Source organism: Cebidichthys violaceus, unplaced genomic scaffold (assembly GCF_023349555.1).
Source record: "Cebidichthys violaceus isolate CVI_PGR_0920_01 unplaced genomic scaffold, fCebVio1.0.p SCAF_11, whole genome shotgun sequence".
NCBI classification, from domain to species: domain Eukaryota; kingdom Metazoa; phylum Chordata; class Actinopteri; order Perciformes; family Stichaeidae; genus Cebidichthys; species Cebidichthys violaceus.
Window position 1 is genome coordinate 10,699,262 of NW_027176274.1, and position 22,567 is coordinate 10,721,828.

Consider the following 22,567-nt stretch of genomic DNA (forward strand, 5'->3'; position numbering starts at 1 on the left):
ACATATAGCCCCAGTTGTTTCCCCCACGAGCATTACCTGTACCGTGCCTAACACACGGCAGCATGCACTGTTCTGAATAAGGCATCGGCAACAACAGCGTCCCTCACCTTGTTCAGGATACTATGTGCTTAAACGGCAACGATTCTCAATGACGTGTTGCGCATGATCTGAATATTGAAAATCAGAAGGGAAACCTGGAACTACACGGTGTCACCACAATCCACAAACGCTATAAAATGAGTGAAAAGCTTACCTCTTGGAGAACTGACGCGCGAACTCAATTCTGCAATGAAAGGAGACATTGAGCTTTCGTGTGAGAATACACTACATAAAAATAACTGTATGCATTCAAAAAAAAAAGCCAAATCGTGTCTTGTATGACAGTCTGAGCAGAGGCTGCACAACAGATGATTGACGGCGGGGTTTGTGGTGTTTCTGCCTGCGGTCGGGGCTCTCATTGGCTGACTTCGTCCACAGCCATACATGCGGCTATCAGATTGGCTGCGCGTCTTCGCCAGCTGTACTTCAAAGAACACGCTCTCTACAACTAGGTAGTTGTTGGGAGCTGCGAGCCAAGAGAGAAACCGTGTGACCCGAGTCAAACACGGTGAGTCTGAATCAAAATTGGAGCCCTACAACATTGAAATCGCGAACACTCTCATCACAGCACAGACCCTGGATATGGCAACGTCTATACTTGGGGTGAGTCCGACTTTGTATCTGCGAACAAGTTGTGCTTAAAGTTATCGTAGCCTGCTGCTGTTTGCAGCTTTCATAAACATGCTTGCTTTCAAGTTTGCTGTTATTATTTCCTGCTGTATTAATTACGATTGCCTACTCGTTTATTATTAAAAACAAACAGTTAAGTGACGATAAAGGCATCTAGATCAGTGTTTTGCTCACTGTATATTTACAGCAGATATCTGACGCAGTTCATAATCTCAGAAAGTTTATAAAAAAATGTTTGCTTGTTAAAACACGCTACTCTTTTCTCTCCAAACACATTTATCTGAGCTCAAATGATACTTTTAACAATTACAGTTTGTATAATTTAGGCTATTTATTTAAGACCTGTTTTGTCTGCTTCCCAAATATCCATGCTAAACGAAAATCTTCCAGCAACATTCGTTGTTGCCCGTTTTAAGTCCAACGTTTGTGTGTGTTTTTCAGGAAGAGCCACGGTTTGGAACTACACCTCTAGCTATGCTGGCTGCAACTTGTAACAAAATTGGTAACACCAGTCCTCTTACAACTTTACCTGACTCGAGCGCTTTCTCAAAAGGTGGATTTCATCCGTGGAAAAGATCCTCCTCGAGCTGCAACTTGGGATCCAGTCTGCCCGGTTTCACAGTAGCAACAAGCCGCGCGTCGACAGGACTTACACCGACCAGTGGCACAGGCAACAGCGCCTTTTGCTTAGCCTCCACCTCCCCGACCTCGTCTGCATTTTCCACAGACTACAGCGGTCTGTTTTCCAACTCTGCGGGAGTCACGTCCCAAGACTCCGGACAGTCAGCTTTTATATCCAAAGTCCACTCATCAGCAGAGACTCTTTACCCCCGGGTGGGGATGGCGCACCCGTACGAATCGTGGTACAAGTCCGGTTTCCACTCGACCATCTCTGGCGATGTCGCCAACGGCGCGTCCTCGTGGTGGGATGTCCACACTAACCCCGGGTCGTGGCTCGATGTCCAGAACCCTGCAAGCACCCTTCAGACCTCACTGCACACCGGGACGCCTCAAGCCATCCACTCCCAGCTGAGTGGCTACAACCCGGACTTCTCCTCGCTGACGCACTCGGCGTTTAGCTCCACTGGAATCAACCCCACTGCGTCCCATCTACTGTCCACCGGTCAGCACCTGCTAACGCAGGACGGGTTCAAAACGGTCATCCCCACATACACAGACGCTTCTGCCGCCAACGCCATGATTTCTGGGGGCAGTTCAGGAATAAGTAGCTCCTCGAGGTCGTCCCGGCGGTACTCCGGCAGAGCAACGTGTGACTGTCCGAACTGCCAGGAGGCTGAGCGACTGGGACCCGCCGGGGCCAGCTTGCGCAGGAAGGGACTCCACAGCTGCCACATTCCCGGCTGCGGTAAAGTGTACGGAAAGACATCTCACCTCAAAGCGCATCTGAGATGGCACACCGGCGAGCGGCCTTTTGTCTGCAACTGGCTTTTCTGTGGCAAAAGGTTCACTCGGTCCGATGAGCTCCAGAGACACCTTCGCACCCACACCGGCGAGAAAAGGTTTGCTTGCCCGGTTTGTAACAAGCGCTTTATGCGGAGTGACCATTTGAGCAAGCACATCAAAACGCACACGGCCGGTGGAGGAGGCAAACGGGGCAGCGACAGTGACACCGACACCAGTAACCTGGAGACCCCGAGGTCCGAGTCCCCAGAACTTATTTTGGACGGGGTGAATCCCAGAATCACTGTTAAGGATCAGTCTCCTCAAGACGAGCCCTAATGAGGCTTCACCCAAAATCAAACCAGATTCAAAACTGCACATCATTGAAAACGGGTCTAATTTGACAGACAATAAAAGGAGAAAATATTTCAAGAAGCGATTGCAAAGTCAAAACAATGTATTCTCCACAGGCGTAACGAGTATTTCATTCGTAAATCCATCTAAAGAAAACACAGGCAACTTCAAAATGAAATGGATGTTTGAGGTGGCGCGAAACCTGTTGAACTTTGGTTGGACAATGTGAGTTACATCTTGTATATTGACGACTAAACTATGTGTTATTTTCATGTAAATGTTAGGCTATGATTGTTTTATTCGTGTTGGTATCCTGGAAATCAGGGAGTTTACTTTCGACGCACTTTGTGGATATGTATGTATACAGCTTTTTCAACTTTGGTTAACCATTTTATTTCTTTGCTAAAAAAAAATCTATATATAAATGTTTACCTGTATAAAGTCACACGTATAAGACTTTCATTTTATCGTAATTAAAACATCTTTAAAAAAGGCTGTAATTGTGTGTAGATTTTATATATTTGTTTGGTTTAATTATTTACGTGAGGTTTGAATTTTAAAAATAGTTTCATTTAATTTAGAGTTCTGCTCTTGGGCTATTTTTCTTAAAATCACCTATAATACCTTGACTTTCCCCTATGGAATAAATCAATGTTTAATGCACCGGAAAAAAACATTTCATGGCCAAATGAAAATCTTGTTAAATGGTATTAATTATGACTTGGAGCACATGGCAGCCCCATGTGTCTTGTATTTGCGATTAGGGATTCGTGTCTTATCAAATATCTAATTAATCTCCGAGACATCTTTTGTTCGGTTTCACTTTATCTGGGGGTTTCCAGGGGGGTTTGACGACAAAGGGCCCTGAATATTTATTCTAATTGTCCAAATTAACTGCTTTCATTTGCATACCAACCGATGGAGCGAAAATAAGGATACGGCGTCGTTCTTTTGGCCAGAAGCCACATAGATGTTATGGGAACAGTTTTTTAAACTTGAGAAAAAGGGGCAAAGAGTCACATGCAAATGTTTGAATTTGAAATGCTCTTTGCTCAGCGCAGTCAAACGGTGTCTGCATGTTATTTGAATATCAGTGGCCCCGTACTGAAAGGGTTCAAGGATGCTCTCTGACTTCTTTGTGCTTACCCACTGCAGCGTCCGACTCTCAAAGAAAAAAGCCGGGGAATAATTACAGCGCGAGTCCAGGACTGGGAATACGTCTCATCCAGACACCCTCTTTTTTTAAGAGGATGTTAAATTGACCAGAAGGCAATAGAGGGAAATTATTTTCATTTCCTTTTGTGCAACACCGGCTTCAAGTAAACGGCCAAATAGTGAAAACTATTAGAGCCTATTTGAATTTCATCAACATATAAAAGCTAACACTTAAGGAAGAAATGTAGAAATTTAAGCTAGAGATAAAATGTAATTGTTGACATCTTTTATTTCAAAATCAAAATTGTTTTTCCGAGTCTACATAGTGGAGACTGTTAAATAAAAAAAATGTGTAAATGTCGGCCAAAACAAAAGTGAATAACAAAGAAAGAATTGTCCAATCTAGGTAATAGAATAATAATCTGAATTGTAGTTTCCTCTGAATTAAAATATAGGTGTGCACTAATAAAAAAAAAATGCAGCTTTTGTTTCGTCTCTGTGGGGTGTATGTACACGCTGTATATTTGGACAGAAATCATATTTGTTTTGTTTGACGCCCGCAAAAGCTCAGCAGGACGTATTGATAACACATTGTGTCACGGCATTCAGGGAAACCGGCCTGAAAAATATAACATCATATATAAAAAGTAATTTGCTATCAAGTGACCAGAATTTAAAAATACTTAGTGGGAACACGCTGACGGTAATGACAGATTTCTAAAACAACCGATTTTTAGACGCTGACATTGTCATTCATCGCAAAACAAACGCATTAAATCAAAGATGATTACAATTTTTATCAGAAAATACAAAGTCCAAATTTAGTTTTTGCAGTTAACAGCCGTCTAAGCATTGCACATTACAATGTCGAGATTTCCAAAAATTCACAATGAAAGAAAAATTAAAAAAACCTGCAGCAACAGAAATGAGTCTTTCTAGAAGCCATTCAAAATGAGTCCAATATTTTCCCACCAACGGATCATAGCTGCAAATTGCTTCGACTGGTAATCAAATGATTTAGACCCTTTCATAGGAACAGGACAATATGAGCTGCAGCTACATATTCTATGTGGACTGCTTCCCTCTACTGGAGAAAAAGAAGACCTACTGCACAATATCTGCAATTCTAAAAAGAGGGACACTTTGAACACCATAGAATAGTCATTGCAAAAACAGTCAACACGTTTTGTAAGAGGAATATTGTATATTGTATACAATATTGTAAGAGGGAACAAAAACAAAAACAAACAGTCAGTGCTTTCTGTTTGCTCGGTCTGGGCTTCTCTCTCTTCTCTCCCTACTCTTACTTCTTCCCCTGCCCTCCCTTTCCTTCCTCCTTTCCCTGCTTCTACTCCTCCCATCTGCTGTTCTGCCTCTCCTTCCATCTGTGCTACTTCTGTTCCTCTCACCATCTCTGCTGTGTCTCCCGTCTCTACCTCTGTCCTCCCTGCCTTTCTCGCGGCTCCTACTTCTGTCCACGCAAGCCTTGGAGCTGCTAGGTCTCTGCCTGTCCCTGCTGGTGTGTCTCTTTCTCTCTTGACCTCCCTCCAGCTTGATCTTGTTCTCCGGGCTGCGATTTCGACTGCCGCTCCTTCCCCTCTCTGTCCTTGTTTGTCTATAATCTCCGGACTCCTCTTCACGCCGCTTGTGTCCAGTGCGAGGGCTCGGTGACCTGCTTCTAGGAGAGGAGGCCCTTTTCTGACTCTTGACTCTCCGCTCGCTCTTAGAGCTGTTATCCCGACAGGAATCTTTTTTCTTGTTCTTCTTTCTCTTTTGGCTCTTGAACTTGCCGTGATTGTCTGAATCTGAGCCACTATCACTACTGCTACTGCTGCTGTCGGAGGAGTCACTCGAGCTGTCATTACTTTCATGCTTTTTCTTTTGTTTTCTTTTGCTCTTCTTCTTCTGTTTTTTGCTCTTCTTCTTCTTGGCCTTCTGCTTATCCAGGCGATCGAGTTTTCTGTAAAACAGGAGCACAAACGTTCAATTAACATTCAACAAGGCAGCAGATAAAAATAGAATATCAACGTCTATATATAACGTTTATGAATCACATTAACGTTTATGTAAAGAAACGTAAAATACTTAATCAAAATGAAATGCAATGCAACAATCTGATGAACAAAATGTATTTCCCTTCTTTTTTCTTTTTCACACCCAATATACTGTACATACTAAGCTACAAAACACTAGTTGTTGTTTTTTTAATTTCAAATAGATTTATAAAAAAAAAAAAGTAACCTTGTAATTCACCAGATCATTCATAAGGATATATCCTCAAAAATTCAAACAATGTTACAATAATAATTATTTTGCTCACTCCTTGAAGCTTTCATGAATAAACATTTGTAAGTTGTGCTGCATTGTTTACCCAAGGAGCTTCTGTTTTTGTTTGGTCGTTAATGACTTCAGAAATTCCACTTCGGGATCTTCCTCTTCATCACTGGCAACATATTCCTGCAAAAGCACAGAGCACATTGAAAACATACAAATAAACACGACTCTCAAAGACAAATTTGAGCAAATCTACATTTGAATAGATCAGTTGAACATCGTTAAACACTAATGCAATTGAATTTATCTAATCTGTTCACTTGACAAGTCGCCCCAATAACTGGCCGCTCTGCAGCATTTATGTATGCTAGGGACACATCAAAGAAATCTAGTTTGTTTTTTCTCCTTGAAGGTATACGTGTATGTGTGTTTTTATATATCGTGCTATGTGTGCAAAAACAGGAGTGCGAGAAGACAATTACCTGCGATGGATCACAAACAGTAGCGTTCCTACCAAGAACACATTTTTTCAGGGCAAACCCACTGTTTCGCATCTCCGCCATTAACTCAGAGGGGTGCATCGACGGACCTGTTAGCACAAATCACAGCCTCAGAGTCCCATTGATGTCAAACCCAAGCCAACCACTGTCTCCACAGTGGGAATTTCAGGGGCGGCTTTGTTAACAGAATGGGACATCAAATCAACTCACTCCACTTCCGGCTGAGCAAATCATACAATATCATTCTCTGCCAAAGCAGCAGTTAGAGGAATCAGAATACACAGTAATTACATATTTTTCTCCCGGCACAGGAAGGGGACCATTACGGCACTCCACCATCAACACCATGCGCTGACTGGACTCTCCCGGGGTAAACATTATTACTTTACTCAACTCGCTGATTGCTGGAGTCAGAATCAGCTCAAGACTGGGAGCTCCAGCTGAAGCCCAACAGGCAGGATACAGTAGGTGTACCTGCTGCAAAGTCTGTGACGGACTAAAGCTGACACACTCGCCACAAACATCAAAGCAGCACAAACATTTTGTGGCTCTTTGTTCTTTTGTGCTGCCATGATTGTTCTACAACAACCATGTTCAAACAGAAATATATATTTCAGCAAGTAAAATCTCTAGATATCAATTAAACTTTTGATTGTTACTTATTTTAAGTGACGCATTGATGATGGATCACTTACTTTTGATTTTATATTTATAAAGTTAACTTATGTGATGATGCTAATTTCAGTTAATGAATTACTCCTGTTTAATTCAATAACATAAAAATAAAACCTGTATATGTTAGTGGTTTGTTAACAAACATCAAATTAGCATTTAATTACATCCATACACAAAGAAACTGCAGGGAAGGTGTTGAATATGTCAGTTTTAGACAATTATTGTATACATATGTATTATACCTGGTGCCTCCTCTGAGGCCACAGAGCTGGCGTTGATCCCCGACAGCCCGTAGAGAGGACACTCTCTGTCTGTGTTCACGTGGCCCCATTTGTGACATTTGATGCATCGCACGTTGCGCACCTGGGAAGTTAACAACAGGCTTTACTACAAATTGTGGCGATGTATGCATAATTATTTAAACACAACAAAACTCTTGTTAAAAATGCTGGCACACCCAATTATGAGGCAAAGTCTTATACTTTATATTCATGACACGCTCAGATTTACTTTTTGAAACGTAATGTACAACAATGCATACACAGTAAATTTAATTATATAGTAGTTCCCTATCCTGTCAGCTTTTGACCGCTAAAAACAAATCAGTGTCTCTTTTAATCCACTTGTTACCCCCTTAGATTTATTCCCCCACTAGTGAAGGCTATATGCTTCAAACTAATAAAAATCACCACACACCTGGATTCCAAATGGCTGATCTCTAATATTCATGTCATCCTTCGCATATCTACATGAGAAAGTTAAGGATTAAAAGGAATGCAAATTCTGGAAGAGTGCTGGACAATATGCCAAAAAAATGTAATTGTGTATAAAAATAAAATACTTACTTCTCTCGAGGAGCCGTCTTCTGCCACTCAAATTTGTACTCTTCTTCCCCTTCCTGAAAAAGACACATTTTCATTATCAATGTTTGTGTGTCAACCTTTCTAGATATAAATGAGTGGAATCAATGCAAGTGGAATTGTATGGATTCATAATTTTCTCTACTTTACCTCTTTCGTTTCCTCTTCAGGACAGAAGACAAGAGAATATTAAAATGTTAAAATTTACTTAAGAATCAGGTGATTCAGATAAAACATAATATTGATTTGGGATGAGAGCTGCTCAAGTGATCATTTACCTTTGGATGCTCCAGGTGGAGCCTCATACATGAAATTGAGGCCATTTTTAACACGATCATCCCCCATCAACACCCTAGAGGTGAGAAAACAACATGTTATTATTTTTAATGGTGATTATCAACATTTAGAACGTGAAGTTAGGGGAGGTATTTAGAAAATGTTGTTTAAGTTACTGTTCATAAAAACCTTGCCATTTACTGAGACTTACACAGTGTGTATTTATCAATAAACAAAAAATAAATATGTTTAAAATACTGATAAATTATATTAAAAGATCATTCATTCATTCATCATTTTAGGAGATACAAGGTATCGCCTCTAACCTGTTGTTGTAACAATCTTGCTCTTTCATGTACGCCTGCATAAGATCTTCTTGCTTCTTCTTGTCGAAGGTCAGTTTCTGTTCTGCTATCCATACCTGTGAGATAAAGTGAGGAGAATTACTGCACACATACTTCTTACATTCCCAAAACCTTTCTTTTTTGGGACAACTTACTTGCCTGACACACAACTGCATGAAGAAGTAAGTAACTTGACTACAAAGAAGTTTTAATGGACTTTATGCAATTACTGCCCTGTACATAAATAATGAATACATTTACTGAATAATTCATTAACTTTTAAAACGTTAACATTTATTAGCAGTAGGGTGTATAGACAATATCAATTTATAGAATCTACTAGTTTCATCCAGACACAAAACTAATACTGTACATATTATATAGTAAATAACGTTAACAATCAGTAAATAAAAAATAAAACATTACTTTGAGTGGTCCAAAACTATTAAGACACAGAGTCATAGTATTACTAGCAGTAATATGATTTCTCACTAATACAACGCACATATGAGCAGTAGCCTAAATACAAGTTAAGGCTACAAGCAGGGCTAGCAAAAGCAAAACACAGTTAGCATAGCTAGCAGCTAGCAGGCTAATCTGACGTGTTCTAGCCTCAAGCAGTGACGCTAACTGAAGCTACCACTCACCTTTTTTATATTTGACTTCGACGCAGGGTGGAAATCCTTCTTACACATGAAGTTGGCAAACGACTTCCCCATGATTGCCCACGTATAACGTCAACTGAGTAGAAATCGTAGTGTTTATGTTTGGCTAACAGAGTCGCTAGCGTAGCTTGCTTCGCATAAACAAATCCGTCTGCATGAAGATAGTTCTATAATGGTCCTACGGGGAGCCGGAGGACTCCTTTCTTGGTTGACTACGGAAGTCAGTAAAGTTGTATAATAGATTAAATAATATCCATAAATATGTATGCCGAAACCACCGTGTTACACCATATATATATATAATACAATATAGCTAACGTTACATTACAGAAACATATAAGCGTTAAGTAATTTGATTGGTAGTGATATAAATCATCATCTCCTTCGCAGGCATACGTTTAACGTCGAATATAAAACTGACTTCAGCTCGGTCACGTGACTGAACTGTTTCCGTTTCAGAGAACGTGACCTGTGACCGATGAGGTCACGTTATATGGAGACAGAAATGAAACCAGAAACTTACGGTGACAGTACTCCGTCAGACCGACATACATAGGTAAGGTTAATTTATTGTAATGTTGAGTATTGGCATGTATGTTAAACATTTAACGCTGGCTCTAAATCTGATGTCATAGGTGAATTCGAAGTATAGTAAAGTGTATTGGCTGCTTATGCTCAAGTACATCTTAACATCTGTTCGTTGAATATTGTACCCCATCCAATCAATTGTTATTTCTGTTAACTCAACGAGTTTGTGATTCAAAATGCACCCATCCTCCTGTGACACCTTCGTGGCTCTGCCCCCCTCCACTGAGAGACAACACGTCATCTTTGGGAAAAACAGTGACAGGCCTTGTGATGAAGTCCAGGAGGTGGTGTATTTCCCTGCCAGAGACTACGGTGAAGGGGAGAGGGTTGAGGTAGGTGACACAGACACCCACATTGTGACTGTTCCTTTGTGAAAGGGCAGTTGGACAACTATTAACAGTTTGTTTTTTTCCTCCTACAGTGCACATACATAGAGATCGAGCAGGTTGCCCACACTTATGCAGTTGTGTTGAGCAAACCAGCATGGCTGTGGGGCGCAGAAATGGGTGCAAATGAGCATCAAGTGTGTATTGGAAATGAAGCAGTGTGGGGCAGAGAGAGTGCAGATGGCGACGAAGCTCTTCTTGGTATGGATCTTGTCAGGTTAGTTTTACTAAGCCTCTGTTACTTGTTAAACTACCATCAACTTGAGATGCAAAAGTGGGATTGTAATGACACTGTACTAACCAGAAACTATTTTGTATATTTTCTTCCCTTCAAGTTGTCATTTCAGAATACTTTGTGAGGAACACTCAAAGACAAGGGAAAACATAACTGACTCTATGATTTTCCAGGATTGGACTTGAGAGAGCCAACGCAGCTGAGAAAGCTGTGGACGTGATCACTGAGTTGCTGGAGAAATATGGCCAGGGAGGACCTTGCATGGAGGATGAGTGCAGCTTTACCTACCACAACAGCTTCCTCATTTCAGACAGGAAAGAGGCGTGGCTGCTGGAAACGTCAGGGAAGCACTGGGCAGCAGAGAGAGTGGCAGGTAATCGTAACAATAGTATTAAAACTGGGTGCCCATCCGATATAAGGAAAAGCACCTGAGGACATTTGAAACAGGTTGAAATGAGAGAATGCCAGATTAATTATATTGGCTGATATTTTTTTCATCACAGATATATTGGTATCTGTATTTATGCCCCCTTGGAAATGTTAAGAAATCACAGTATACAATGCCAAAGATATGTTTGAGGTAGTTCAAAATCAGTGTTACCATGAAAGAGTTTGTCCACCAGAGGGCGCTGGCAAGTTACTCTTTCAACTGTACAATCAGTCCCAATCAGTACAATATTTTGGTTACAATGATTTTTAATCTCTAAAATATCAATATTAGTTTTTGTCAGGCTATAGTTGAAGCCTGGGAGAACATGGCTGCAGACAAGATGGAGGATTTGACAAGTACCATGGTCATCAGTATATACAGTGTGTCACATCAATGGCTGGAAGTGGTTTCTTTTTAAACACTTTCAAAAGCAGAATTAGAACCATTTCTTCCATTTGTTCGCAAACTTTATTTAAATTGACTGCTTACAAATACTTCAGATTCTGCCTTTCATATAATCTCTGGTTCATTTTGAAACAACAAAAGTAACTTTTTAGATTTATTTTTAAAGACTTTTGAAAATCTAGGTCTCAAGTTTGTACCAAATTACAACAGAGAGGAAGCTAAATAACTCGAGTCTTTGTGCTAACGAGCGTGTTTCATGCACTTTTTCAGCTTCAAACCGGACAACACAAAGCATTCATTAGTATGAGGCCAAATACTTTGTATAATTACTTTTACATGGATTATGTCACATGATTATTTGACACATTAACCTCAGTAACAATTCATTCTCTGTCTTCACAGTGGAGCTCTTATTAAGTATCAACTAAAATCAGAAAATCATTATTTAACATATACTGTATTTAAGAGCATTACAGGTATTTCTTAGCTAAAAAAAACAACAAAAGGAAAATCAAAGTAAAATGGTAAAATACTTTCCCGTATTCAAATGATCGTTCTGGTTGTCGTGCGCCATCTTGTCTGCAGCCAGGTCCTTCTCCGGGTAGCTTCCAGTCCAACTCTTCATTATGATCATCATGCCTTTAAATGTTTTCAGTTTTCTACATTAAAAGATTTCCCTGCTTTTGATTTTTTTTGTTACTGTACTCAAAACTAAAGTCAGCTTAAAACAACCTTGCAAGAATGTGAAGTAGTAGATAAATAGATGTAGAATCATTTGGACTCTATTAGTTATTTGTTTTCTAATAACATTACACTGCTTAGGAAGCTGTTGAATAACGATCCGTTTTTATCATCTTGTTTTACTCTTCTCTAGCTGGATATCGTAACATCTCGAACCAGTATGGCATAACGACTAAGATCGACAAGGAACATCCAGAAATGAGGGAGTATGCACGAAGCCAGGGCTGGTGGGACGGAGAGACTCAGTTCAACTTCTCCACCGTCTACTCTTTCACGACTACGGCCAGAATAGAAGCCTCTGGGAGCAGATACTGTGAGGGGAAGAAGTTGCTGAAAAAGAGCAACGGTTGGTACTTCACTGTGGAGAATTGACACACGGGAGGAAAACGTTACGTGACTTTTACCTCTGCTTATGCATGTGTTGATTTTATTTACTGAAGGTCACATCACTGCTGAGACGATGATGGATATCCTGAGGGATAAAGATAGTGGCATCAACATGGAGGGCATGTTCATGACAACAGGAAGTATGGTGTCTGTGATACCCACGAACCCTGCTCTGCCAGGGGTTCACTATTTTACAGCAACTCCAGACCCTGAAAGGTGCAGTGCTTGATCTCACTTCAGCTGATGATGCATCCTTTAAATTCATTACGACAGCAGCTAATAATGATTTCATTTTTTTTTTTGTACAACAGGTCTGTATTCAAGCCTTTCATCTTTGTGAAGAACGTTAATGAGCTGAAGGAGACGTGTTCTCCCAGTTACGGTGCAGATGACCCTGTAAAGAAGAAACCCCGCTTCCAGAGCAAGCCTGATCGCAAACACGTGTTGTTTGTCAAACATGAGCTGGTGGCTGCCATCATTGAATCCCACGAGGTTTAACAATTTAATTCCAGCCGGCTATTGACTTAACTTTCTCACTTGGCTTAGCATTATATTTTTAGTATATATATATATATATTTGTTTGTTTTTTGTCTATAGGACAGAGGAAAGAAGATCACAGAAAGTATGAGGAAGCTGGAGAAGGAAAAGATGACACAGACGGAGAAGATTCTTTCAAATGGTATTGAGGAACCAGATTTGTTGGCAGATCTGTTCTCAAGCTGTGTTCAGGAGGAGATGGCTGCGTACGGAAAAAGCTGAAACCACAAAACATGTATCCAGGGTGAAAGTAGCAGTAGACGTCTCTGCATTTTAAATGCAGAAGGTAGAAGTTCAAACATGCTTGTATAATAAATCCTGAAAACACAACTGACTAATAAAATTATTGTACAAAGAATAAAGCAGCGACTCATTGACCAGAAATAGAGGAAAAAACATTTATTTTAAAACAAGTGCATAACATAAATATGCAGCCAGTGCTACACACTGTATTAAAGTATGTTTTTATTAAAAAGACAATTTTTTTACACCAGTTTTCTCAACATGATTTGAGGTAATGATAAACACAAACTTTTGCACTTAATTACAAAGATGTATAATTAAGCAGCTAGTTTTATACTTATATTACTTTATTCCTGAGAGAAAAAATTGAATTATCATATTTTCCCAACTTCCAACGTGAACACTTTCCAGAAGACACATGCATCAACACCAAGTTCTGGCACTCATTTATACAGTTATGTATTAATAAGAACTTACAAACTACATTTTTTAAGTGGCATTTTGCTTTTGATGTCAAACTGGCAGGTTGTTTGTTGAAATTGTGATTCCACAAACAGCCCTGATAAACAGTGTAACCACTACTCTACATCAGTGCAAAGGCATGTTAAACTGCAGGCTGTCAAAGCTACAATACTTGTGCTTCACGCTATATTACCAGTTAACTAACTGGTAAAATAACTTAATCCTGAGTAAGACTGACTACAAACAAACTAAACATGGATGCAGATTTAACTACATCTTCCTTTTTTGGAAAGTGCTTCGGTTGAAGAGTGATAATTCACTCTAAAGTTTCCCAGAGGAGGAAATGATACATTCAACAGTGCATTGTCGCTCCCCAAAAGACACAAAATAAAATAAAAATCATATGTTGCAATGCATAGTAAAATTAAAATGCTTCCAAAAATCAGCAAAGCCTTGGCTCACCCTTTAAGATTGGCTCTTAATTTTATAGTTTTGGCCATTACAGAGAGACTATTTGACATGTAAATAAAGTAGACACGGAAACTGACAAATCTTAAAATCATTACTGTCTGTTGTAGACATGACTTCCCGACTAAACTCTTATCTACGGTACTAAGTGGTAGCTGTGTAGTAAGTTTTCCAGCCATTGAGGGATTAAAACTGCCACTCCAGGTATTCCCATTTAAGGTTTTACCTAAAAATAAATGGTTATGATAATAAGGCTAAACAGGGGATTCCCTGTGCATGAACAATCATCTGACAGCTCATATTAATGTCCTGACTGACTGTTGTAGCAATGTTGCAGCAACACAACATCTCAGCAATTATCCTAGTGAATGAAATGTTAAAAGTAAAACTGCAAAAATAATAATACAAATGTTCCCTTCCAGACCAATTCCACACACTGCATTACGCCCTGGCATTTTAGGTTTGAAATGTTTAAATCTGTTGCAGTGCAGTGCTGTGCTGTACAGGATGTGCTCAGTGCATGGCAGTGCAGCCACAATGTTCCGTCTGGGTGCAGGTATTTTTGTAAAGGCTGGTAATGTTCCTTAGCTTCTACATCCTCAAGATGTATTTATATTATCTCAATTCAAATTCCATTTACATTTGGTAAAAAAAAAATAAAGAAATGTGGTCCTTGACCCTTGTGTCTTACGTCATGAAGCGGTAATAAAGGAGACTGTCTTGGAAGCCGTGTTCCTGCTTGATGTGCTCGAGCACGCCACCCTGCTGTAACCGTGTCCCATAGAGTACCGCCTCACCAGGGTCCTGAGCCAAGCCCACCCGCTGGAGCCACTCCACCAGTTCACAGCCGAGAAAACAGTCCACCACAGTCCTCTTCCCACACCTTAAAGAGTTAAAAGAAGCATTCACCCAAAAGGTCTATGGATTTGTTTTTAAGAATAGAAGCAAACTGAGCCCACATGCATCAGAACTATGAAATAGTAATAGAAATAAATGGTATTAGTGGATTTTTGTGAATGACTACCAGGACTGCTCCACACATCAAAGAACATGTTTATTCAGAGATTTTCTCATTAACCTCTGACAAGAGGAGCAGTGAGTAAGACGAAGTGCTCTCACCTTCTCCTCTTGACAATGTCATGGAAACACTGGTCCTTGTGGTATTTGGTGAACTGGGTGCAGGTCATCCTGATTTCCTCAGGTAAATCAGTCTGCGGCTGCTCTTCTTTCTTCTTTCCACACCACAGACTGTATAACCTAAACACCATTCACAAAAATAAATATAAATGCATGGAGTACAGTGTAGTGTGTGTGTGTGTGTGTACACATGGTATACATACAATGTGCCGTGTGTATAAGCAACTTCAAAAGTGCTTTAGAGTGTGGCAGTAGTTTCGTAAGATGAATGGAGTTTACCTCTTCTTAAATGGCAGTATAATCAAATGCTTGTCCAGCCCAAACAGAGCAAAGGAGAGCAAACCCTGGAGGCAGAAAACATGTCATGACACTGGTGCTGTGTGACAACAAATGCTCACAATCTTGGTATCACAGTGTCTGGAGCACCAACCTGTCCGTAGTTGGCCACAGCACAAAAGAACTGCAGCTCCAAGTAGAGTCTACCAGGAACCGGATTCAAGAGCAGCCACAAGCAGCTAGACAGGTTCTGTCAGAAAGAGTTTAGAGGGTTGTTGCGTTTATGTGACGTGTAAAACTAGCAAATCCTGCTGATAGAACTGACTTGTACAACACGTAAAGTCACAAAAAAAGTATATGTACTGAACTGCCTCAAAGGTCAACCTCATCTAGCAGGTTGAGCGTGAGGCTGCAGATTACAACTGAAACTTCTCCCGTGCGTCAAGTGTGTAGGAGAACTATCACGGACGATGTTAGGAGGACGATCTCTATATCTAGATATAAACTCATCATTGGTTCTTATTTTCAGGAGATTATACACTAAAGAAATAATACTGAATTATCATTATTATTTATTATTATTTCCATTTCTGCCAATAGATCCCCTTAATGCTGCACACTGTATCTTTTAAATAAATATATATATTTACAAGTTTTTCATTTTTTTTTATATTCACAGAAACACAGTTAACCACATTACACACAATGTATTGGTCTTTACTCGTCATATATTAATATGCTTCCTATCTGTTATGACCAATAAATACTAATCAACACATAATAATCTTCTAATGGGTTTCTTTGGAGAAGGCTTCCACCAATACCGAGTGAGTGAGGTGGAAATTACACGGCTCAGCCATTTGTGTCCGATTTGGTTTGTGATGCACTAAATATAATGATGCAGGCAGTAAGGCTGACTTCATGTCACTGTAGAAGTGAAAGGTGGTGGTTTACTCACAGCAAGCGAGCTGACAGTCAGAAGCAGACATAAGAGCACATGACGGGCCACTTGTCTATCTGCAACCAGTTTGAGCTCCTCCACTTGGACAAGCAGGCAGTCTGAGGACTCACAGCTATTCTCACATTGACCTGGGGGGGGGCAGCAGAACAGAGATTTCAAAAAATGTATCGTATTCATTGGAGAGAAAAGCTGTACGTTATGGTCATGGTTGTTCTGTGCTGATATGTTTAGGTTTTAATGCATTCTTAATTCTGTTGCTGGTCAATACAATACCTGCGAGTGTTGTTGGAGTGTTGTTCACATTTGTGCTGGTGATCATGTCAGGCATGGGCTGGGGTGGTGCACAGTCACATATGAGGCACGCTGATAACAAAGTGATAACAGTGAGAGGGATTCTTTACCACATTACTATGATATCCTCCCACTTCACACTGGAAGCAAAAAGCACATTTAATAGCACCACTTATGGAGAGATGATCTGTTTAGTGTTGCTTACTTTAAATAACTAACTTAACTTATGAGGAACTTCAGATATCGTGGTTCTCCAGATAATGACATGCAGAAAGTTGTGTTCCTTCTTTTGTTTTGTTTTTAAACAGTGTTTACTTTATGATTTTGTAACTGCAGAAGCTTTTTTCTACTCATGTAATTGAGAATGAACTTTTGGGGGGACGAATATCAGACACACGTTGCATTGCCTACGTGGCAGTTTTCTGTGGACGTCTTAGAGATAAGGGTTAGTCGTGACTGATTTGGCTCTTCCATCCCTTTCAACTTGGGCTTTGACAACTGAGGTGACAGAACTTCCTCTGTATGATCAAGTGATTATTCAGTGCCATCGAGGTTACCTAATCAAAGAAATGTTGAATTGTTGTTTCTGTTAAATGGTCTCCATTAGAGAAAGTACCTCTGTTGAGATGTCCTGATGGGCTGACTGGCTCAATCAGAGTCTGGTTTTCTGCTTCAATCTCAGTCACTAGATCCTCTGCAGAGTTTCCCTCTTGGCTTTGGTCACTGTGGGACCAGCTTCCTCTACTGAGACACACAAGAGAGCTCCCACCCAGTAGTACACTGAAGGCAACTACAACTGTAGTGCAGATTATCTGTCAAAGAAGGCACACATGCAGACCTTTAAGTAATTTGTTGGGGGTTCAATAGCAGTTCCTAAATAGCAGAAAAAGTAATGATTTCCACTTATGTTGTTACCTGTGGTTTGCCGTAAAAGAATGCCGAGTCAATAGTGTCTGACATTTTTACCCCAGAAATGAGCAACACAGCAGTTACTAAGGCTGGAACCCTGTTAATTAAAGACCAAAACAAAAATTCACTGACAGTATTAGGATGTAAAAGTTAAACCATCTTAACGACACTGAACTGCAGATTACATTTGCAGGAATTGAATAAGTTTGTTTGATCATTTACATTCGAGTGAGGCATCATCACCTCTGTAAAATCTCCCTCCCCCTGTCCAACATGTCAACTATATTTAGGGCAGTTATTCTGATTGAGGCTCCATTGTTTTAGAAGAACAGACAAACGAGCTTAGTTTCATTTCTGAGTTCTGTCATGACTCACCCCCAGCCAGCAATGACGAACAAGCCTGGTGAAACTTTCACATCCTCAAACCTTTTTACAAGCACAAGAGAAAGTGCTATTAAACCTAAAACGACAAAACATGCATTCAAAAATTAGCAATCAAACTTCAGATTTCAGAGCTCACCAAGATAAATCAATGTGGAGTTATGTGGCTGGGTGGTTGTGTGCAGACACAGCATACCTGGCCAAACAAAGGTACTGTAGAGGGAGGTACACAATAACGTGAATGTCAGGACTTGCCCGACAAAGTTGTCTTCTTTCACCACAAAGTTCCACAGGATCATCCCGACACCAGTAAGAAACTAGAGAACATACACATGATGTGAAGTTAGAGGGTAGATGTCTTGTCAATTCAATTAATGGATAATAAAATAAATTTAGTGAGTATGTGCAAGTGTGCTCACCTGTGCCAAGAAAAGGTTGACTGTAAATATGTGAGGTAGCCTCTTGAATTTCTTGCTTAAAAACATGACGGTAATCGTCCACACCTGGAAGAGAAAAGACTTCTTTTTTTCAAATTGTTCATATTTACCTTCATACAAATCTTTGCAAAGATGCTAAATGCAACTATTATTAAACATTGTTGGCAGGTTATCTATTTAAAAGCAAAGGCATTGTGAAATTATTAAACAGAATTACACAAGAAACACTAAAGATGAACAATTACAGTATAAGATACTGCAGCAGAATACAAACTCAAAGTACAATTACAAAGTCATTGTTTACAGCAATAAGTTGCAGGTTCCTTAAAAGATACACTGAAAGTAGAAATGAATGAGGAAGTAGGTCCATAATTCAGTAAAGCATCTGTTTGGCCACACATCCTCTGAATGACTGAGCCTTTTAAGTCAACCTGCCACAGTGGTTAAAAACATCTAACAAGAAGCCATATGTTTTGTATTTTCATTTCATTTTGCATCTGATAAACATGGCGTATAATATCAATGGTGAATTGTGCCATGTTATGGAACTAACTAACTGAAATCATGAAAGGGCAAACTGCCTTCAGTTAAGAAGTGGAGCATGCTATAACAAATGTTGCATGACTTCATTTTGACCTCAGTTGCCCCATACAAAAGAACCAGCCATTAAAAAGTCAGTTATAAAATATCAGCTGACAAGTTTACACATGTCACACTAAAGTGTACAGTTGCGACTCACCAGTGCAACCAAGGAAACTATGCTTATGTTAAAGCTGACATTCTGCAGTGAGTTCATCAAAAGCTGAGGATCCATCCAACGCATCGTAAGTAACCAGGCAGAAACATACATGATTGGAGCCGAGAGAAAAGTGCTGATCACCATCCCAGAGGTTACCTGTTAGGAAGCACAATTCAAAATCACGGAGGTAAGATACAAAGAAATGAACAGTTCAGAATCTGAATGGCACATAAGAGGTTGTCAGGTAGATGTAAGCAACTCACAACTTCTAGCTCTGCGTTATAATAGACAGCATAGATGGCCACACTTGGTGCGGTGGGAAACACTCCATAAAGAAAAGCGTAATTGGAGATGCTCGAGTGGTTCACAGCGCTCGTGTTGCTGTTGTCCAACAGATCCACCATTTCCTTACAAATCAGCGGCATCAGCAACCTGAAAGTCAAACCCAAAGACTGGTGTCATGAACCATTGTTTGAGGGTTTAGTTAACACTACTACACTGAAAAATGCAGTTCCACTAAAATATTTACATTGCTGTTATCATGCTACACTCTCCTAAGACCTCTTTGCATGTGATTTGGTAAAAGGCTTGTGGTGTGGGAGATGTATGAGTCACTCAAACCATCAGCACAAAACAACATGTTGGGAGCACTTTACAGAGCTCAAACCTGCTGACTCTCCACACTCCTAAGAGCATGTCTCATTAGAAAGAGGTCATATGATAACACAAAATCATCTTTTGCACAAACATCAGAAGCAGCCAAGTTTTTTTGTTTTTTTTCCACTCACAGTTTTGCTGTAGTGAGTAATATCAGTGTCACGACTGTGGATCTGGTTAATTTCCCCAACTGTCCCACCATGGACAGACCCAAGTAGAACAGAGCTGCTCCCCCAAAAGAGTTGGCCAAGCCATCCACAAAGTCAGCCATGAAGGGAGGAACCGTCTGGTGCAGGGCAAAATGGGCGATGATGCCGATGACAACCATGAAAACTATAGGGTTCTTCAGGACCTGTAAGACTACAAGTCCCACAATCAAGAGTTTTCTCTGCTGGCGATCTGCCCCATTCTTCCACTTCTGGATCTCGCAGAAGGCAAAGCCAATGGGATTTAGAAGCATCAGGGACACAGGTGCAACCAGGTAGATGTACTGGAGGTACTCTGGGTATGTGCTCTTGTATAGGGCCTCAACTGTGGATGAAGACAAATGGCTCAATATCAACAAAACCTGCTTGGCACATCTGAGTTGTTGGGTAAGAGTCACAAAAAGCAGGAAATAAAGTAATGTATAAAACATGGCCTAGATTTCACACTCCCAATCCTTGTGTACAGGAAGCCTCATGTAAACAAAATATATATGTACAATATAATATGTGTATTCTCTGTGAGAGTGGGAGAAAAATGAATCAGAACAATAATGTGAAAGTTTGTGGAATTGGAACAAATATTCAGTGAAATCAAACAAAAGATACGTTTTGGAAATGTCACCACTAAATGATCAAATGTGGAAGAAAGACTGAGGAGGAAGTTGATGCTGCTAGAAATTATGCTTCACTTGAATGAAGAACTGCAGAAATGACCATCCACTCTATTTGAAATTTGCATAATTGTCAGTTATTCAATCAAGCTTAAATGGGTTTGTTTATTAATTTGATAACAGCCTGAGACGACTATTAAAAGAAATATGCAAACAGACCATTAATGCACAGGGCTTTTTTAATCATTGGGCCAGTTTTGGTAGATTTAATGTAAACCTTTCCAAATAAACTAAAGGTAGCTGTGCATAAGCATGATCAAAGATGTGTTTATATTTCTGCAAGTATGCAAGTACAGGACGATGAATCCATCCAACTTTGCTATGAAAAGATCACAACCTCTGTATTTTTGTTGTATGAATGTAAATAAGAGAGGGCCCTGAAAGCCATCTAACTCTGTTTGCTGAGGTAGTTTACAGTGCAACAAAGATAATTATTATTTTTGTTTAGGCAAACATGCATGATTACGGTTGCTGCAGTGAATAAAAGGCTTAAAGTCATCATACTTACCAATGGGATATCCCAAGGCAAAGTCATTGCTTTGGGTGGCAAATATTGAGAAGAGCCCAGCTTTACTATAGCGGCCCTCGGGACTGGCAACTATCAGCGTGAGGACGCACACGATGAAAAACACAGCAACTTTGGCAATGAGGATGCTCCACAGGAACGGCCAGATGACATTCCCAAAGTCCAACAGCACCATGTTCTTGAACAGCAGCGCTGGGAGAGCAAACTTAGACACAAAATTCCCCAATCCTTTGGCTTGGGTGGACGTGATGATGTTCGCCCTCCCAGCGATGTACCCACACAATATGATCCCAAAGCACTCCAGGAGAGCCGGTAAGAGTTTGTCAATGGACATGCTGGATGAGAGCGCAGAGGAGTCTTCTTCCTCGTGTGAAAAATTGAAGTTGGTGGCTCTTTCCGGTGCCTCCATTCTGCCGATGCTCCCTCCAGGGTGACCTGTCACGCCTGGTTTGAAGTCATGTCAATATCAGTGATACTGAAAGAGGGAAATGAGCTACAGTTAAAGCAGGAGCCGTGACAGCCGTCGTTGGAGCAAACAAGACCAGACAACTGCGTTAGTAAACCGAAACAACATCATATGGCTGACTCCTTATGTTAATACTGTTACCATATCCAACGTCAATGTGAGTGTGAGTAGTACAGTTACTCACCTGCTTGTTGTCCCCCCTCATGTAACGCGACCATATCAGTCACATGGACACAGGAGGAGCGGTTAGCCAGCTAAGCTAAAGTGGTGAACCGAGAGTAAAGGTGTCGTCGAAAATATGGAGTTAAAAAGCTTGTAAATCCACTGTTAGAAAACTGTTTACATCATTCTCGACTAATCAATGTTTGCTGCTCAAACTGCGTACGCTACATAGGTATTAACGCTAGTTTAGTTCCCACCCAGGAACTTTTATAATCTTTGATCGTCAACAACGGTTTAACCAATCACATTATCCAGACGGCGGGAGGGGGCGGGGCTTACTGTACATTGGACCCTCAGCTCTGCTGCCATAAAGGCAACAATATTGTATCTATATATATATATATATATATATATATATATATATATATATATACGTTTTTACTAACAAGCTGGAAGCTGTCACATCTTGATTGCCTCTCATCACATACGCATATACAGCAAAGTAATCAAACTGAATTAAACTGGGCAGTCAATTCTGGGTAAAGAAATAACAAAATTTTTATTTTATTGCAAATCAACTTGTCAAAAAGAAAAAAAAATCAATTTGAATGTATTTGGCTTCTATATCTATC

At 40.2% G+C, this 22,567-nt stretch overlaps 4 protein-coding genes across 4 annotated transcripts; 2 read left to right on the forward strand and 2 right to left on the reverse strand.

Moving 5' to 3' along the window:
- The first annotated feature begins 573 nt into the window (after positions 1 to 573).
- Positions 574 to 2,936, forward strand: sp9 (sp9 transcription factor). Its single transcript, XM_068735193.1, has 2 exons — positions 574 to 702; positions 1,171 to 2,936. Exons 1-2 carry the CDS (start codon positions 682 to 684, stop codon positions 2,467 to 2,469), a joined length of 1,320 nt encoding a protein of 439 aa, XP_068591294.1. The 5' UTR covers positions 574 to 681; the 3' UTR covers positions 2,470 to 2,936.
- A 1,480-nt stretch (positions 2,937 to 4,416) lies between these two features.
- cir1 (corepressor interacting with RBPJ, CIR1) lies at positions 4,417 to 9,421 on the reverse strand. Its single transcript, XM_068704611.1, has 10 exons — positions 9,216 to 9,421; positions 8,551 to 8,645; positions 8,227 to 8,300; positions 8,099 to 8,112; positions 7,934 to 7,986; positions 7,785 to 7,833; positions 7,331 to 7,451; positions 6,396 to 6,502; positions 6,011 to 6,096; positions 4,417 to 5,599 (listed from the first exon to the last, which is right to left on the reverse strand). The coding sequence occupies exons 1-10, from the start codon at positions 9,285 to 9,287 to the stop codon at positions 4,891 to 4,893; spliced, it is 1,380 nt and encodes a 459-aa protein (XP_068560712.1). The 5' UTR covers positions 9,288 to 9,421; the 3' UTR covers positions 4,417 to 4,890.
- Positions 9,422 to 9,702: 281 nt separating this feature from the next.
- On the forward strand, positions 9,703 to 13,273 carry scrn3 (secernin 3). The gene is made up of 8 exons (XM_068704632.1): positions 9,703 to 9,789; positions 9,985 to 10,153; positions 10,243 to 10,424; positions 10,616 to 10,815; positions 12,152 to 12,364; positions 12,459 to 12,621; positions 12,717 to 12,897; positions 13,004 to 13,273. Exons 2-8 carry the CDS (start codon positions 9,998 to 10,000, stop codon positions 13,163 to 13,165), a joined length of 1,257 nt encoding a protein of 418 aa, XP_068560733.1. The 5' UTR covers positions 9,703 to 9,789; positions 9,985 to 9,997; the 3' UTR covers positions 13,166 to 13,273.
- Positions 13,274 to 13,327: 54 nt separating this feature from the next.
- gpr155a (G protein-coupled receptor 155a) lies at positions 13,328 to 22,173 on the reverse strand. Its single transcript, XM_068704621.1, has 16 exons — positions 21,958 to 22,173; positions 21,290 to 21,782; positions 20,036 to 20,435; positions 19,511 to 19,679; positions 19,248 to 19,403; positions 18,491 to 18,574; positions 18,268 to 18,388; positions 18,066 to 18,150; positions 17,697 to 17,787; positions 17,398 to 17,593; positions 16,764 to 16,853; positions 16,488 to 16,618; positions 15,684 to 15,779; positions 15,533 to 15,597; positions 15,236 to 15,373; positions 13,328 to 14,999 (listed from the first exon to the last, which is right to left on the reverse strand). Exons 2-16 carry the CDS (start codon positions 21,714 to 21,716, stop codon positions 14,804 to 14,806), a joined length of 2,445 nt encoding a protein of 814 aa, XP_068560722.1. The 5' UTR covers positions 21,717 to 21,782; positions 21,958 to 22,173; the 3' UTR covers positions 13,328 to 14,803.
- Between the last annotated feature and the right edge of the window lie 394 nt (positions 22,174 to 22,567).

What these genes read in the sequence shown, in the direction of transcription:
- scrn3 (XM_068704632.1), top strand. Translation starts at nt 9,998, where the DNA reads ATGCACCCATCCTCCTGTGACACCTTCGTGGCTCTGCCCCCCTCCACT. An exon ending in GTGAAGGGGAGAGGGTTGAG is followed by an intron (nt 10,154 to 10,242) that starts GTAGGTGACACA and finishes TTCCTCCTACAG; the next exon opens with TGCACATACATAGAGATCGA. An exon ending in CCATCATTGAATCCCACGAG is followed by an intron (nt 12,898 to 13,003) that starts GTTTAACAATTT and finishes TTTTGTCTATAG; the next exon opens with GACAGAGGAAAGAAGATCAC.
- gpr155a (XM_068704621.1), bottom strand. Translation starts at nt 21,716, where the DNA reads ATGGAGGCACCGGAAAGAGCCACCAACTTCAATTTTTCACACGAGGAA. An exon ending in TGCCTTGGGATATCCCATTG is followed by an intron (nt 20,436 to 21,289) that starts GTAAGTATGATG and finishes CTTCATCCACAG; the next exon opens with TTGAGGCCCTATACAAGAGC. An exon ending in ATCAGGACATCTCAACAGAG is followed by an intron (nt 16,854 to 17,397) that starts GTACTTTCTCTA and finishes CTTTGTTATCAG; the next exon opens with CGTGCCTCATATGTGACTGT.
- cir1 (XM_068704611.1), bottom strand. Translation starts at nt 9,287, where the DNA reads ATGGGGAAGTCGTTTGCCAACTTCATGTGTAAGAAGGATTTCCACCCT. An exon ending in CAAGATTGTTACAACAACAG is followed by an intron (nt 8,301 to 8,550) that starts GTTAGAGGCGAT and finishes TCTCACCTCTAG; the next exon opens with GGTGTTGATGGGGGATGATC. An exon ending in AAGACGGCTCCTCGAGAGAA is followed by an intron (nt 7,834 to 7,933) that starts GTAAGTATTTTA and finishes TTTCTCATGTAG; the next exon opens with ATATGCGAAGGATGACATGA.
- sp9 (XM_068735193.1), top strand. Translation starts at nt 682, where the DNA reads ATGGCAACGTCTATACTTGGG. An exon ending in TGGCAACGTCTATACTTGGG is followed by an intron (nt 703 to 1,170) that starts GTGAGTCCGACT and finishes TGTGTTTTTCAG; the next exon opens with GAAGAGCCACGGTTTGGAAC.